General features: G+C 52.9%; 5 protein-coding genes across 5 annotated transcripts; 4 read left to right on the top strand and 1 right to left on the bottom strand.

Annotated features, from left to right (window-relative positions):
• Positions 1–674: 674 nt before the first annotated feature.
• On the top strand, positions 675–1,714 carry POSPLADRAFT_1170448 (hypothetical protein). Its single transcript, XM_024488099.1, has 6 exons — positions 675–797; positions 893–954; positions 1,015–1,083; positions 1,155–1,267; positions 1,318–1,440; positions 1,498–1,714. Exons 1-6 carry the CDS (start codon positions 785–787, stop codon positions 1,529–1,531), a joined length of 414 nt encoding a protein of 137 aa, XP_024338626.1. The 5' UTR covers positions 675–784; the 3' UTR covers positions 1,532–1,714.
• A 64-nt stretch (positions 1,715–1,778) lies between these two features.
• POSPLADRAFT_1074679 (hypothetical protein) lies at positions 1,779–3,104 on the bottom strand (the record flags this gene model as incomplete). Its single annotated transcript, XM_024482734.1, has 3 exons — positions 1,779–2,425; positions 2,492–2,777; positions 2,820–3,104. The coding sequence occupies 3 exons, from the start codon at positions 3,102–3,104 to the stop codon at positions 1,932–1,934; spliced, it is 1,065 nt and encodes a 354-aa protein (XP_024338627.1). The 3' UTR covers positions 1,779–1,931.
• Positions 3,105–3,651: 547 nt separating this feature from the next.
• On the top strand, positions 3,652–4,358 carry POSPLADRAFT_1144636 (hypothetical protein; the record flags this gene model as incomplete). The annotated part of the gene is made up of 4 exons (XM_024485720.1): positions 3,652–3,785; positions 3,838–3,899; positions 3,920–3,998; positions 4,055–4,358. The coding sequence occupies 4 exons, from the start codon at positions 3,652–3,654 to the stop codon at positions 4,356–4,358; spliced, it is 579 nt and encodes a 192-aa protein (XP_024338628.1).
• A 2,429-nt stretch (positions 4,359–6,787) lies between these two features.
• POSPLADRAFT_1144246 (hypothetical protein) lies at positions 6,788–10,258 on the top strand (the record flags this gene model as incomplete). Its single annotated transcript, XM_024485680.1, has 13 exons — positions 6,788–7,008; positions 7,100–7,224; positions 7,303–7,419; positions 7,675–7,750; positions 7,797–7,818; positions 7,866–7,912; positions 7,957–8,099; positions 8,309–8,336; positions 8,474–8,551; positions 9,131–9,562; positions 9,628–9,796; positions 9,859–9,923; positions 9,982–10,258. The coding sequence occupies 13 exons, from the start codon at positions 6,788–6,790 to the stop codon at positions 10,256–10,258; spliced, it is 1,800 nt and encodes a 599-aa protein (XP_024338629.1).
• A 302-nt stretch (positions 10,259–10,560) lies between these two features.
• Positions 10,561–11,544, top strand: POSPLADRAFT_1040211 (hypothetical protein). Its single transcript, XM_024477699.1, has 3 exons — positions 10,561–10,689; positions 10,752–11,018; positions 11,080–11,544. Exons 1-3 carry the CDS (start codon positions 10,594–10,596, stop codon positions 11,344–11,346), a joined length of 630 nt encoding a protein of 209 aa, XP_024338630.1. The 5' UTR covers positions 10,561–10,593; the 3' UTR covers positions 11,347–11,544.
• The last annotated feature ends 1,348 nt before the right edge of the window (positions 11,545–12,892 follow it).

Here is a 12,892-nt window from a genome sequence, read left to right on the forward strand (position 1 = left end):
CATTGTGGGTGTGTTTTTAGAAGCTTCTCTGGGCGCTTTGGTAGCGAACTCAGCTCGTCCGTATAGTCATCATCGACCTCATGTTGGTCCTTTCTGTGTTGAGCCACATGTACTGCCGAGGCGTGAGCAGTGCCCGCAGCCCGCTGCACGGCGGGTTGCTCCTCGCCCCCCCGCGTCCTCCCCTTCCCCATCTGCGACCACCACCGCGTGCACCGGGGGTGCTATTCCGGCTGGGGCCCTCGGTAGAAGACGATGGCTTGCCGACTCGGGAGGAGTTTGGCTTTCTTTTCCTCCTTTTTTCCTTTCCTTCTTTTCATCTGTCCTTGCTCCCCGTACCTACGCGCGTTGGATGTCTCGGACAGTGCGATTGCACCGCGCTCTCTCTATACACTCATACCCTTCATTGGCATCCGTACATTACTTCATGCGCTCTACTATACGACCCCGTAGATACCTCACACGACAGGGGTGCCGCCGCCCGCATTTCGCGGGCCGGCGCCCGCCGCGTCTTAGCACTATATGTTTGCTTGTTGCGGGATATAAATGTAGATTTCATCATCATCATCATCATCATGCGTGACGTCCGGCGCCTTGAGCCACATGTCACGACGTCACGCCGCGTCAGCCCCAATATCCGCTCGCTGCGAATTTGAGTGGAACGTCACCCGTTGCCTGCACGTTGTCTCCTTTCCGCTGCCAGCGAGTTGCTTGTGCCCTTATTCTTGCCACCTTGTTGTGATTCTACACCCATCTCGTCCCAGGACAATCCCAAAAAGCGACTATAATGGGCGGCGCAGGTGCGGCCTATCATGCGGCAGGCCGACGTGGACTGACTATGTTTTGCCTCTCTTCAATTCTTGCTATATCAACCAAATTGTTGTGGAATCGACAGGATGGCTATTCCTTTTCTCGGTACTCATGGCTGCTGGGCTGCTGTTTACGATGGTCTTTTTCGTGCGTTCCAGCTATTCCTCGTGATGTTTGCAGCCACTGAACCCCATGCGCATGATGCAGATCATCATGTTCTCCGACCTCGAATGCGACTATATCAACCCAATAGATCTTTGTAACAAGCTTAACCAGGTATTCGTCGGCAGTCTTGTGCGCTATGGCCGGATGGGTCGCTGTGCTCACATTGTGTCCCCCGCCTGCAGTTTGTCCTCCCGGAGAACATAGCGCACGCGTTCCTGGCGACTCTATTCCTACTGTCGGGTCAGTGGACGGCCTTCCTGCTCAACGCGCCATTGCTCGTTTTCAATGTCAATAAGTATGTCGCCTCCTTGCTGTCGCCGATATCCAAGTTCATACCCTCTGCAGAATCCGGAACAAGAATCATATGTACGATGCGACCGAGATTTTCCGCACCCTCCCAAACCACAAGAAAGAGAGCTTCATCAAGCTTGGCTTTTATCTCCTCAGCTTTTTCTACTACCTCTACAGGTTCGTCCACCTATGTGTAAGGCAACCATGCTGCGGTGTTAACGTGTCACGCGACAGAATGATCCTTGCTCTCATCCAGGAGAGCGAATGAACGCACGAAACACCAAGCCTGGCTGTCACGCTCATTTCACGAACTCTGCTGATGACCATGGCGGGCGCAGGTGCGGCAGGTAAGGGTGGATCTACACGACATTTGGACTGGTTCGACGATGCTCTCTGTGTCGACTGGCGTTCCTCGCTTGAATATAATGCGCGGTTACGACCGACTGACTTGTATGTTGCCTTGGTCTTGATCACGTCAAGAGAGGGTTGTCGTCGCTGTTGATCACGAACGGTCATACGAACCATCCCCTGAGGTAGATGGTTACATGATGTATATGAAGTGGACTCGCGGAACATTATACAAGCGGAACATCCAAGAGACTGTACCAAGATTGTGAGGAAGGTGAGCGGATGCTCAAACATGTTCCCACGCATTCTGACAGCCGGGCTCACAATTGGTCAAGGATGATGTCCGACGTAATTTTCGACTTCAGCAGCAGCAGAATGGAGTCGTACCATTTAGCGATCCCTCCGCGCCCGACTACCTTCTCTCTACGGCTGAGACCCATCCCAATCACGCAGAGGACGCGCGAAGCCTCTGGTGCATCGCCCGGTCGGCGATATTCGTCCTCCATGCTCCTGGGGTCATACTGTGCTCCGTCTTTGGCGGTGAGTATATCGAGCTCGCATGTGATGACGTCTTCTCCGATAGCGGTCTGGAGGCCGAGAGCAAGATCGACGATCTTGCTCAGTCTGCTACTGCACTTCGCTTCGATCCCGTCGCGGAGATCGCGAGGCATCCCTGCGATTTCAAGGATGACGGCGCAGTCGGTTGCAAGTCGTGATGTGTATGAACTTGACAAGGCTATTCCATCTGTAGCGATGCCCTGTCTAAGGTACCGCCGCGTCAATGCGCGCCATCGTCCCGCAACTGTCTGCGTCTCTGGTTGGCACGTGACGGAACGTTAAAACATCGCTCGGTCGTACAAGCTAACGCAACGCAACGTACCTGCGTGATATAGAGACTCCCAAGCGCACTGCAACGCCCGGTTGGTCTCGGATGCTCCCGAACCCCATTTTTGTATAATGTGTCGCGTATGTACGACCAAGCACGCCTGCAACGCGAGTTGGATCGATATTGGATCCTCTCGACCCGGAGTCGGTTGCAGGACGCCAGTCATCTTCTCACCGATGACACCTGCCATTCGTTGCACCGTGGCCTGATCGTGTGCTCCTTGTTGTGACACGTTCTGGCCGAGATGGGGTGCGCATTTGTCCGCGATGAGCGCGGCGGTCTAGAATATCTCGGCGTTCAGCTGCTCCACCATCCGGCGCACCTGCGCTTCAGGTACAGAGTCCGTCTTTGAAAGATATGCATCCGCCCCTCGCAACTCCTCCGTCCTCGTTTGCAAGAGCGCAGTGGCATTATCACGTTCCATAGTGATGGCGTCTAGTGCGCGCTGGAGACCGTTGATGTTACGGGCCTGAGTCGCTATGGTGGTCTGGGCAACCTCCACCTCGCGCACACAATGAGCATGCATCTCCCTGTACTGCATCTGTAGTGATACTAAAGCAGAAGTGTGGTCCTGCTGCAACTTGGCGATCTGTGCCTCATGGGACATTTGCCGGTGGCTGTTTTCCGCCATTACTTGGTCCAAATTGCTTCTTTGTCTGGCGATATCCCCCTCGGCATATTGTTTCCATTCCTTCAGCTCATTTCTCTCCTTTCTAAGCCTCGCATTCTCCTCCCTGAGGTCTATGGTCTGGCGATTGACTCCCGTAGGACTGCTCTCCGCAGTTTGTTGAGGTCCCGGCACCATCCAAGATTTTATTACAGCCAGCGCTGGGAGCACTGAGCACCCACGGTCGGTATATATGCGACTCAAATGGGTGAGTGCATTGTGCTCACTGAATGTTTCTTCCGCACCCAATGAGGTACGAGTTGCGATCAGTTGTGCTTTTGTGTATGATGATAGGCTTCAGGTCATATATAAGCTGTTTAGCTGTGGACTACCAGGTCTCAGTTGATATCGATGAGAGCGCAAGGAGAGCACGTTGCAAATCAATGTCACATAGCGCTTGTGGTAAGTCACTGGTCACAGGGATTTTGAAAGCACCATCGCGGCAGCATCGTTCGTTATTCTTTATCTCTATCCAGTGCGCCGCGCCATGGTAGCGAGGAAACCATATCTCGGTGCCCACCGGAAGCTGGTGCTCGCCTTCGACATAGGTACCACCTTTAGCGGCGTCAGCTACAGTATCCTGGATCCCGGGGAAATCCCAAAAACACTTGGAGTGCATCGGTACGTCCTACCCACATCGTGTTGACCGTGAGTCCATCAGTCCATCGCATAGCAATGTAGATTTCCCGGACAAGAAGCGAACGCTGGCGATTCAAAGATCCCGTCTGTGCTATGGTACGATCAAGCGGGCGAAGCTCGTGCGGTTGGCGCACAAGCACAACTTCCACAGGTTGTCGATCAGGCGATCACAGAGGAATGGATGAAGGTAGAATGGTAAGAATGTTTGCATCATATTCGATCTAGCACATTTGATGTTCATTCGATCGCAGGTTCAAGCTCCATCTACGACCAGTGACGGAGGTCCTTCCCTCGGACAGAGAAGCCCAACGTTACAGTCGTATGGCCCCTCTTCCCGAGAGAAAGACCATCATCGATATACTCGCAGACTTCATGAAGTATCTCTACAGTTGTACCCGTACTTACGTCATTGAGACACACGCAAGCGGCAGTATCATCTGGGCGTCTCTCGAGGGGCCAAGCCAGTCTTCCAAAGTCCCGAGGAGGCATCCTATATCAGATTCGGCTCGATGCGTGATAAAGACTTGGCATATGGCATACGAAATGGTCAACTGACACTTTCAGGGTATGGTTACCTCACTATGCACTTGATGCGCTTCTTTTCGTCTGACTCGCAAAAGGACAGAGATGTCGTCCCTTTTCGAGCCTTCAATCATTAGAATCAAGGATGCAATCCACAATCAACTTTCCGCTGCTCAAACCCCTGTCAACGTAAAGTATCTTGTTGACCGCTTGTTTAGAGTCAATCACACTTTGATAATCATAGATCCTGTTCTTGGTTGGTGGCTTTGCGGCAAATCCATGGCTGTTCTCGCAGCTTAAGGAGTTCGCACAAGCGCCTTGCCTAGACTTCGCACGTCCGGATTCTCACACGTATGTGCTGTGATTGCATAGTTGAATCCGTTGTACGTTACTTATGCATTACGTTGTCGACAGGAACAAAGCAGTCGCAGAAGGCTCCTTGTCGTATTACCTGGACCATTTCGTGTCCGTCAGAGTTGCTAGATTCACATACGGAACACGTTTGACAAGACAATACGTTCCTTCCGACCCAGAGCACCAGCGACGCCATGATCAATTATATACATTTCCATCGGGACGGCAAGGAGTCCGTGGAGCATTTTGCACGATTATACAGAAGGCAAGTCATTCTGATACAGCTATGCGGGCTCATTTATCAAATCTTGAGCAAGGGCACCAAGGTCTCTGAAGAAAAAGAGTTTACCAAGTCTTATCTACGGGAATCATCCTATCGATTGTTCCTCGGCAGTGTTTCGGAGCCAATCATTTGCTATAGAGGCGTATTTAGCAATCCTCGCTGGCTTGACACCGATTCCCGTATGCATTGGTCTTGTATGCTCATCCATAGGCTGCTGACATGGAGGTTGATTAGAGATGTTCACGGAATTATGTACTGTAGAGGCAGATACATCATGCGTCCCCAAGAAACCGCGACAAGGAGCCAATGGCGACTACTATGTGCTCGATTACGATATTGTTATGTCATTCGGTCTGACAGAGCTGAAGGCGCAAATATGCTGGATTGAGAATGCACGTTGAACTCTGCTTCTTGACCTGCGGCTTGCTGACTTGTCTGTCCGTCTAGGGTGTTGAACAAAGGTCAGATTGCGGGTGTTTTTCGGTCGTAATTATGTAGTGATGCGGTGTCTCCAACAGGTCGCCCGCAAAACTGGTGTATGACGATAATATCACTTCTCCCTAAGATCTAGTACTTCGTTCATATCTTGTACCTGTGACTCAACGTTCTCGGTCTTCTGCATCTACCGTTTTACTCTCATTGCCATGCCATATAGGCTATCGATTTTGTGCGTTGCCATGTACAGTAGTGGAGCAGTGTAACAATTGGCCCGAGCAGCTTAATGCTGTCATATAAATGTCAAACTGTGCTGTCGGAATTATACCGCGGACACCATCCGCAGGGGTGAGTGAATCCTGAATAACCCATGCCGCTCAGGGATTCCTGGTCTGTCGCCCCTGAAACAACTCGTCAATGATATGTAAAATCATAGTCAGTGTCAAGTAGAAACGTATTTCGTATGGGGTCCGAATTACCATCGCGTGTTGCTAGGCAAATATATGAGCGTGCAGTGAACGCAAAGGCAAAATGTTCTGTTGTCCCAAATGAAAGACTCACGCTGCGAGCTCAGAGACTTGCGAGTAGCTCCTGAATGGTGTACTCAAGCACGATCTTAGGCTTTATAAGCATACCGTCTGCAACCGTCTCTAACCGCATCAGCCCAATGTTGATTCCAAAGCAGACGTCAAGTGATCCTTCGATACTACTATGGTTTACCAGTGGGTGCCCCCCCCCCCCCTCTCGATGGCCAGGTTTGTGATGGGCAACAACCGGACACTCCCCTGCCCTCGAAATTATATGGACACCTATGTTTTCGTAAGCCTGCTTCCACCTCCAGCTGGAATCAGAGCGAACAGATGAGCCGTTGAGGAGCCCCTTCTTTCGAGGGATCTGATGGCGATGTCACGCCCGAGAGCACGATGGCCACGACAGACGCGAGCGGAGTTACACAAGGGACCTGTCGATCACCGTGGAGCCACACCCCACTGAGCAAAAGTTCAGGCCCCGGCCCTGTGAGCCGAGCGGACCTCTGAATCGGCGTCGTCACATTGATGTGACGAAGTGTTACCTGGCCAGGCATCCACTGGTAAACCATAGTATCTATAATCTATTTGGTCCCCGCAGTACTCATCTTCCATATCGGCAGCGTCAAACATTGCACCAGTGTCGACGACGATATGTCGAAAGTGGCAGGATATGATACTATCTTCTATCAGCTCCCGCAGCTCAAGTGCCTTCGATACTATCATCCTAAGTCTCTCTCACAGCTTCTGAGATGCAGGCAGATGATCTATTTGTTAAACGAGCTATCGAGCTGACGCGACGGTCTGTCAGTATAGAACACAGTGTATTAGGCTTCAGTGCGGCCGTAAGAGTCGAACTCATTATGCACCTGTATAGAACAAAGTGTATTCTACGGTACATCAATATCATGAAGGTGTCAAGGGACGAGAATGGACTCACTGGCTTCAGTGCGGTCGCGAGGGTCAAACTGAAGCCTGAGTACACAGCGAGTACGAACGTCCTACTGGGCGAAGAATCTAGACTGTACAGTATACCAAACAAAGCACAAACAAAGTCCGATGGCGCATCACCGGCAGACGTTTCGTATGTCTGGGTGCCAAGGCGTCAGCGTACCTGAGTGAACTCCGAGGCGTCCTGCGCCACGGCTTGTGCTTCGACACTATTTGTACGCCAGAAGCGAGGAGTACGTCTACGACGCGAGCGTGCAGGCCGTCAGCATGTTCTGCTTCGTCGCGGGTCCTGATCTCGGACGCTATATGCGTCCTGACGTGCTTGTGCGTCAAAGAGCGCTAGCGCTCAGTGAGTTTGAGGCTCTATATACAAAATAGTATTTTTGAGATTTAGAAGGACGATAAACAGAGATAACAGCGCGCACAGGTTATGAGCATGTTGTTCAGAGTATTCCAATAGGGAGCGATGTCGTCGCTGGAGTCAAGTTCGGACATGAGATCCCGGGCGCCAAGATATGCGACAGACAACCTTCATCTAGCGAAGGTAGACACTGCGAAAAAAAATGAGCACACTTGACAGAAGCTGTAGCGTCGTGAGTCTCGGAAAATGAAGCTGCGGCGACAGGAGAACCATTTTGATGCACGAAAAATCGTTGTCAGCGCGTTGATGCAGTCCCCGATGTTCTCCTGAACGCCAATTCAGAACTCGAAAATTTGAGACAAGCCTAGTGAGCTGAGTAACGTCTTGTTCCGAGCTGCTCATAGGAGTAAGTATGCTCACAATGAATTCGGAGTGTAGATGTCACCTCTGCGACGGCGACTGCAGTGGAGAAGACCTTTCCCAGCTTTTCCCAAACGGACACTTGGAGACATTGGTAGGGTCACAACACAGTCAATTATCTTAGTCTGGTGGATTTGAAGTACAACAGAGCTTGAAGAGAGCGTACGTATCTTCTGCTCAAAATGGGATTTAACAACCTAATTGCATAGGTGCATTCGCTCCAGGAAAGCGAAGAACACACAAGGCTGATAGAGATGTGAGACTCAGGTGTTCCCCAGCCAACCACGAAAAGCTATTTAGTATAAAACGGGCTGACCTAGTGGAATCAGAGCTCACCGTACCCGCGGAAAAACATTCATGTCAGAAATCAGCGACAGACCTCAAGATTGATAAGTCCCGGAAGCTCTTCAACCGTCCGCGTACGATCGTGTCGTTCTTGGTAGGTGTGTTTTAACTTTTACAAGACGAACTGAAACGTATCGATGAATGCACAAGACGGGCAGTTGTGTATACGTGGTGACACTGGACAGGATCAACCGGGCCAGAATACAGGCGCCTTGATTTCCGGCCATCAAACCAAATGCCTCCGCGATCGGGACCATGTAGGGCGAACGTCGATTTGCTCCTCCAAGTTTGCTTGCACAGTACTCAGTGAGCGCTGGCCTCGCGAAGCTCATTCAGTGCGTGGATACTTGGAGGACACACTCCCACATACTGAGCAGATGGCCAACAGCGGTGAAGGGTGTTCAACGTCTAACGTGAACGGCCCGCATTTGACGCAACTCAAGTTGAACACGTCATTGCACCGCCCCTCCAGGTATGCCCCACCGCTCACTCCTCTAGGCCTCAGGCTATGCGATGACATATTGTGCGAGCGCAACAAGCGTTACGGGACGTGAGTATACGTACATCCGCCGTACTACGGGAAGTGGAGCACGTCTGTGTGGATCCATTGACTCGAAGGTCTAGAGTCCTTATTCAAGCTGATACGGTCGGCATTCCGTCATAGGACAGGGTTGACAAATAATCATTCGTCTACAGTGCTGCGATGAAACCATGCTCGACGAATGAGGCTTCCTCGTTAACGACACTTTCCGATTTTATTTTCGGTGTCACAGGGATATTGCCAGTATGCTGTAGTATCAACCTCAATCGCTCCCTCGAACTACATTGAACTCATGCGCCGCTATGAATGTCGTCCTGTGCCATGTTTGGGGTCTCCTGACATTCATCAGATCTCATCCACACAACTTAATGGAACACAGAGCCCAGTGGTCTCCACCGACCGCCGACTCCACTAAGCCCCAACGTCCTTGATCTCTGCCACTGTGAGCAGCGTCCAGTCCCGTCCAATTCCAATGGCATCGCTTATCCGCTTGTCCGAGTTCCCTCACGGAAGAGTATAAGTATTCTTGTATGTAACCATGCTATGATCACACATACCCACAACTCCCCGCTTGCTGGCACTTGGTAGAGGAGCTCAGAAGTCGCTGATTATCACAATGCCTGGCTCTCCTCCGACTACTGCTCCGCCTGACGCGTCCGGCTTTCAACTCCAGGTTAACGACGCTCTACCTGCCATCCCTCCCAGCTGGACATCCTTCCGTGCGACTACGTCCCGACTAGCGAATGCTCTCCTGTACAGCGTCTGTGGCATTACAAGCGAGATGTCGCAGATCATCCTGCAAGTCGCCTCTACGCTGTACACCGACATCTTCCTGTGCTGCTACCCAGTTCGCATTCACGGTGCCCGTTACGCACATATCCGCAGCGCGATGGCTATCCACGATACACAAGGTCTCGAGGCCGCCGCGCCGAACACCGCACAAGCTCAATGGTCTGCTTTCCACACTCGCATCCTGAACGAACTCGAGCTCGTCGGTATTCTGTCCGGCGTGCTCCTGACGTGAGTGGCATCAGCCCTGCCTGCGAAACTGGCGTCACCTCTCACATACCCGTTGTCTTGGACAGCGGCATCGCCACCTTCTCTCAAATCGCTGCTCTCTCGGGCGACCCCATCGCATGCACGCTCGCCCTGATCGCCCTGATCGACGCACTACACAGCCTCGCGGCCGCTGTAGCGTTCGTCCCTCACTTCAAGGACATGGTGCCGCTCGCGCGAGGGCGCCGGTGGATCCGAGTACGTCACGTCCTCGGCGCTCCCGCTGCCACGCTTGGCCTCACCTCATAGACACTGGACAGGACGGCGAACGCCTGTGCGTGTCGCCTGCAGCGCTGCTCGCCGCTCCCGTGGCATGGCTCCTGTGGTGCGCGCACACAATTGTGATGCCCCGTCGTTCTCTTTGTTCACCGTTCTTCGTGCAGGGCGTCCATCTGCGCCATCGCCGCGTCGCTTGTATACCTATGGGCCAAGGCGCTTGATATTGAGCCTGCGCTGATGAGCCCTGCGCGCTGGGTCGTGCCCGGGGTCGTGGTTACTGGCGTGACGCTTCTGAATGCCGCGCATCTGCTCTATGCCATATCTGCCTTCCGCCGGCTAGGAGCCGGCTGCCTTGAAGTCGAGGGCGTCACTGCTGATCCTTTGCCAACTGCAGAACAAACAAGTGCGGGTGTAATCGCTCAAGTCCTACATGCTGGCTGACGCCATGGTAGATCTGGACCTGGAGTGCTCTAGTAGACCAACTGCATGTTCCGGTCGAATGCAAACCATGTATATATATACCAATGTGTACGCGTTGTCTGTCTTTCCAGTGGAAATCAGTGGGCGATGATTTGTTGTTGAATCAGACTGAATAATTCGGAACAAGCAACAATTAACTTGGCAGGATATCCAGGGCGCCTGATGGCTGATGTAATCAGACATTAGCGCTTCGCAAACAGACGTCAACATAGCGTCGGTTTTTGGCTGTGCCACAATGAGTCTTGCACGGCGTCCGACTTGAACTGCTACCATCGCCTCTTTCCTTCCCCACCGCTATGACAGCCTCTCTTCTCGAACGCATCTCTCTCCCCGCCAATGGCTCAGTCGGTCCCGTGCGCAACCGCGGCCATCGCGCTGGCGGAAGCCCATACGTGCGCCGCTTCTCCTGAGGTCCCGCGCTTCGTCCTCCTCACACTCCACCTCTCTCGCATAGAACCGGAACCAACGCCCACCGAAGGGCGACGTCAACAGCACATGGGAACACGATCTGTTCCGCGGGCCGGGAGCAGACAGCGGCTCGCTCAGTGCGCGGCTCTCGTCCGCGTCGGCGGGCGTGCCCAAGATGAACTTTACGGGGGCAGACCGCGCGCTGCGAGAGGCGCTGGGGGAGAAGGGGCTGTCGATAAAGGGTGCGAGTGGGCGGGGGAACGTCGTGCAGGTCGGCGGGCTGGCGAACGGCACGAGCGCTGCTGATGTCGAGGTGCGTGTCCCTCTCTTATTGTCTGCGGGTGCTATTGTGTGCTGAGACGCCCCGCTTGCAGGCGATCTTCAAGCGATGCGGGCCCATCACCAACGCGGTGCTCACGTCGCGTGCTGACCCGCCGATTGTCCGCATTACGTTCAAGCACGAGCAGGACGCTCAGGCGGCGGTCACAAAGTTCCACGGACAGCCGGCGGACGGCCGCTTGCTCGAGGTCAAGGTCGTTGGCGGCGTGAATGCTACCCTGGGCGGGCGCATCATGGGTGCCTCCGTGCCGGACGATAGCGTCGACGTGCTCATGGGGGACGATGGCTCCAGCGGATCGTGAGTTCCTGGCGTCAGGAGCCCATGGCTCAACACTTAATTTGTCGTGCACGCCAACAGAAAACTCCGCTCCGACGACATCCTTGCAAAAGACTCCCGCGCGACCGTACTCGTCGCACCGCCGGGGATGAACCCGTCCGAATACACGCAACGACCAGCACGGGGCGGACGAGGCCGTGGACGAGGCCGCGGGCGGCGTGGTGGCGGCCGCGGTGGTCAGGCAAGAATGGATGTCGACTAGACTGTATCTCTGTCTTGTTACTAGTGGTTATGCTGGGAGATCCTTTCGTCTTGGACTGTCCATATGCTCATGCCAGCGTGGTCTGCGCTCCCATCCCTCCGTATATTTACATTTACGTGCTGTATTAGTGGTCTCCTCTCCGTCTCTGCGAGCATACTCTGTTGTTATCCGGTTTCAGAATCCGCACCGTTCATCTGATCGCCTGGTGTGCGCTTGAATACTTTTGCCTCCCCGAGTCTTTGCACCCGGATGTGATGCACTTAAGCTTTAGTTCTTCGCAACAACACGCGCACACACAAACACAGTGGTAGATCATTCTGGCATACATCAAATTGGGGCTCGCTAAAATTTCTGACTACGGCAAATCTCCTGTGTTCTCTGGCAGGGATCAAGATATATGTCAAGATGCTTTGACTACGGGGCGTAAAGCACGTCTTGCACAGTATACTCCGCTCAGCAGAATTGGCAACCGCGAAGAGGATTCTGAAATTACTCTTCAGAATCCTCTTCGCGTGTGTCAAATGCTGACGAGCGCCTGCGTCCCATCGACGCTACTTATCTGAGCCCAACGCGGACCGTTCGCTCTCGTCGCCTATGAAGCAAACAGCGAGCACGATACCGAATAGTACTTACCCCATGCTTGCTCCTATCTCCCACCGAAGTGCGATTGGGTACCTGCGCTGTGTGACGGTCTAGCTTTCGGGGTAGTGGGTGTCAGTGAGTGTACAAGTTCAATCTTTCTGCTGACTGCCAACAGCTATTCGGCATAGGTATGCACAACCACATTGACTTTCGAGGTGGGTGACCCACGTCGAAAGTCAAGGCGACCAGGCTTAACACACGTGGTTGATCTGGACCTCGTCGACGGAGCTTAATCTAGAAAACAAAAGCCTATAGGAAAAGCGAAGATGACCCAGCTCAAAATATCCGCGTGCAGCGGTTGATGAATGAAAGAGTCTCGAACTTGAATGATTTAGCTAGGGAGCGGTTTGAGCACGCTTGAATTGGCAAGTCGCGGTTAGAGTCAGAGCTATTCAACGGCGCCACGTGGGCAGGAGTTTGAAATGTCGGAGTCGTGTGAGTACTGTATGTCCCGTTATGCATCAGAGTACGCCCATAACAGCTCATACAGCACGTTGATCAAGAACCTTGTTTAAATAAGTCTCTACATACCTTCAGGCTTCAAGGTCAAAATCACGAACTGGAGGCTAGCCCAGCATGAAAGCGATGCTCCTGTCATTTAGTATCACATTGTTCGATGACCACTGGACTATTAAGTTTAGTGAGTGTAGTAAGGTGATACTTATTT

Source organism: Postia placenta, assembly GCF_002117355.1.
Source record: "Postia placenta MAD-698-R-SB12 unplaced genomic scaffold POSPLAscaffold_8, whole genome shotgun sequence".
Classification (NCBI taxonomy): domain Eukaryota; kingdom Fungi; phylum Basidiomycota; class Agaricomycetes; order Polyporales; family Adustoporiaceae; genus Rhodonia; species Rhodonia placenta.

Excerpts from the sequence above, each read along its gene's own strand:
- POSPLADRAFT_1170448 (XM_024488099.1), top strand. Across the intron at positions 1,084-1,154 it reads TTTGTAACAAGCTTAACCAG|TTTGTCCTCCCGGAGAACAT; the intron begins GTATTCGTCGGC and ends CCCCGCCTGCAG. Across the intron at positions 1,441-1,497 it reads TTTTTCTACTACCTCTACAG|AATGATCCTTGCTCTCATCC; the intron begins GTTCGTCCACCT and ends GTCACGCGACAG.
- POSPLADRAFT_1040211 (XM_024477699.1), top strand. The coding sequence starts at position 10,594 with ATGACAGCCTCTCTTCTCGAACGCATCTCTCTCCCCGCCAATGGCTCA. Across the intron at positions 10,690-10,751 it reads GCGCTGGCGGAAGCCCATAC|AACCGGAACCAACGCCCACC; the intron begins GTGCGCCGCTTC and ends TCTCTCGCATAG. Across the intron at positions 11,019-11,079 it reads CGAGCGCTGCTGATGTCGAG|GCGATCTTCAAGCGATGCGG; the intron begins GTGCGTGTCCCT and ends CCCCGCTTGCAG.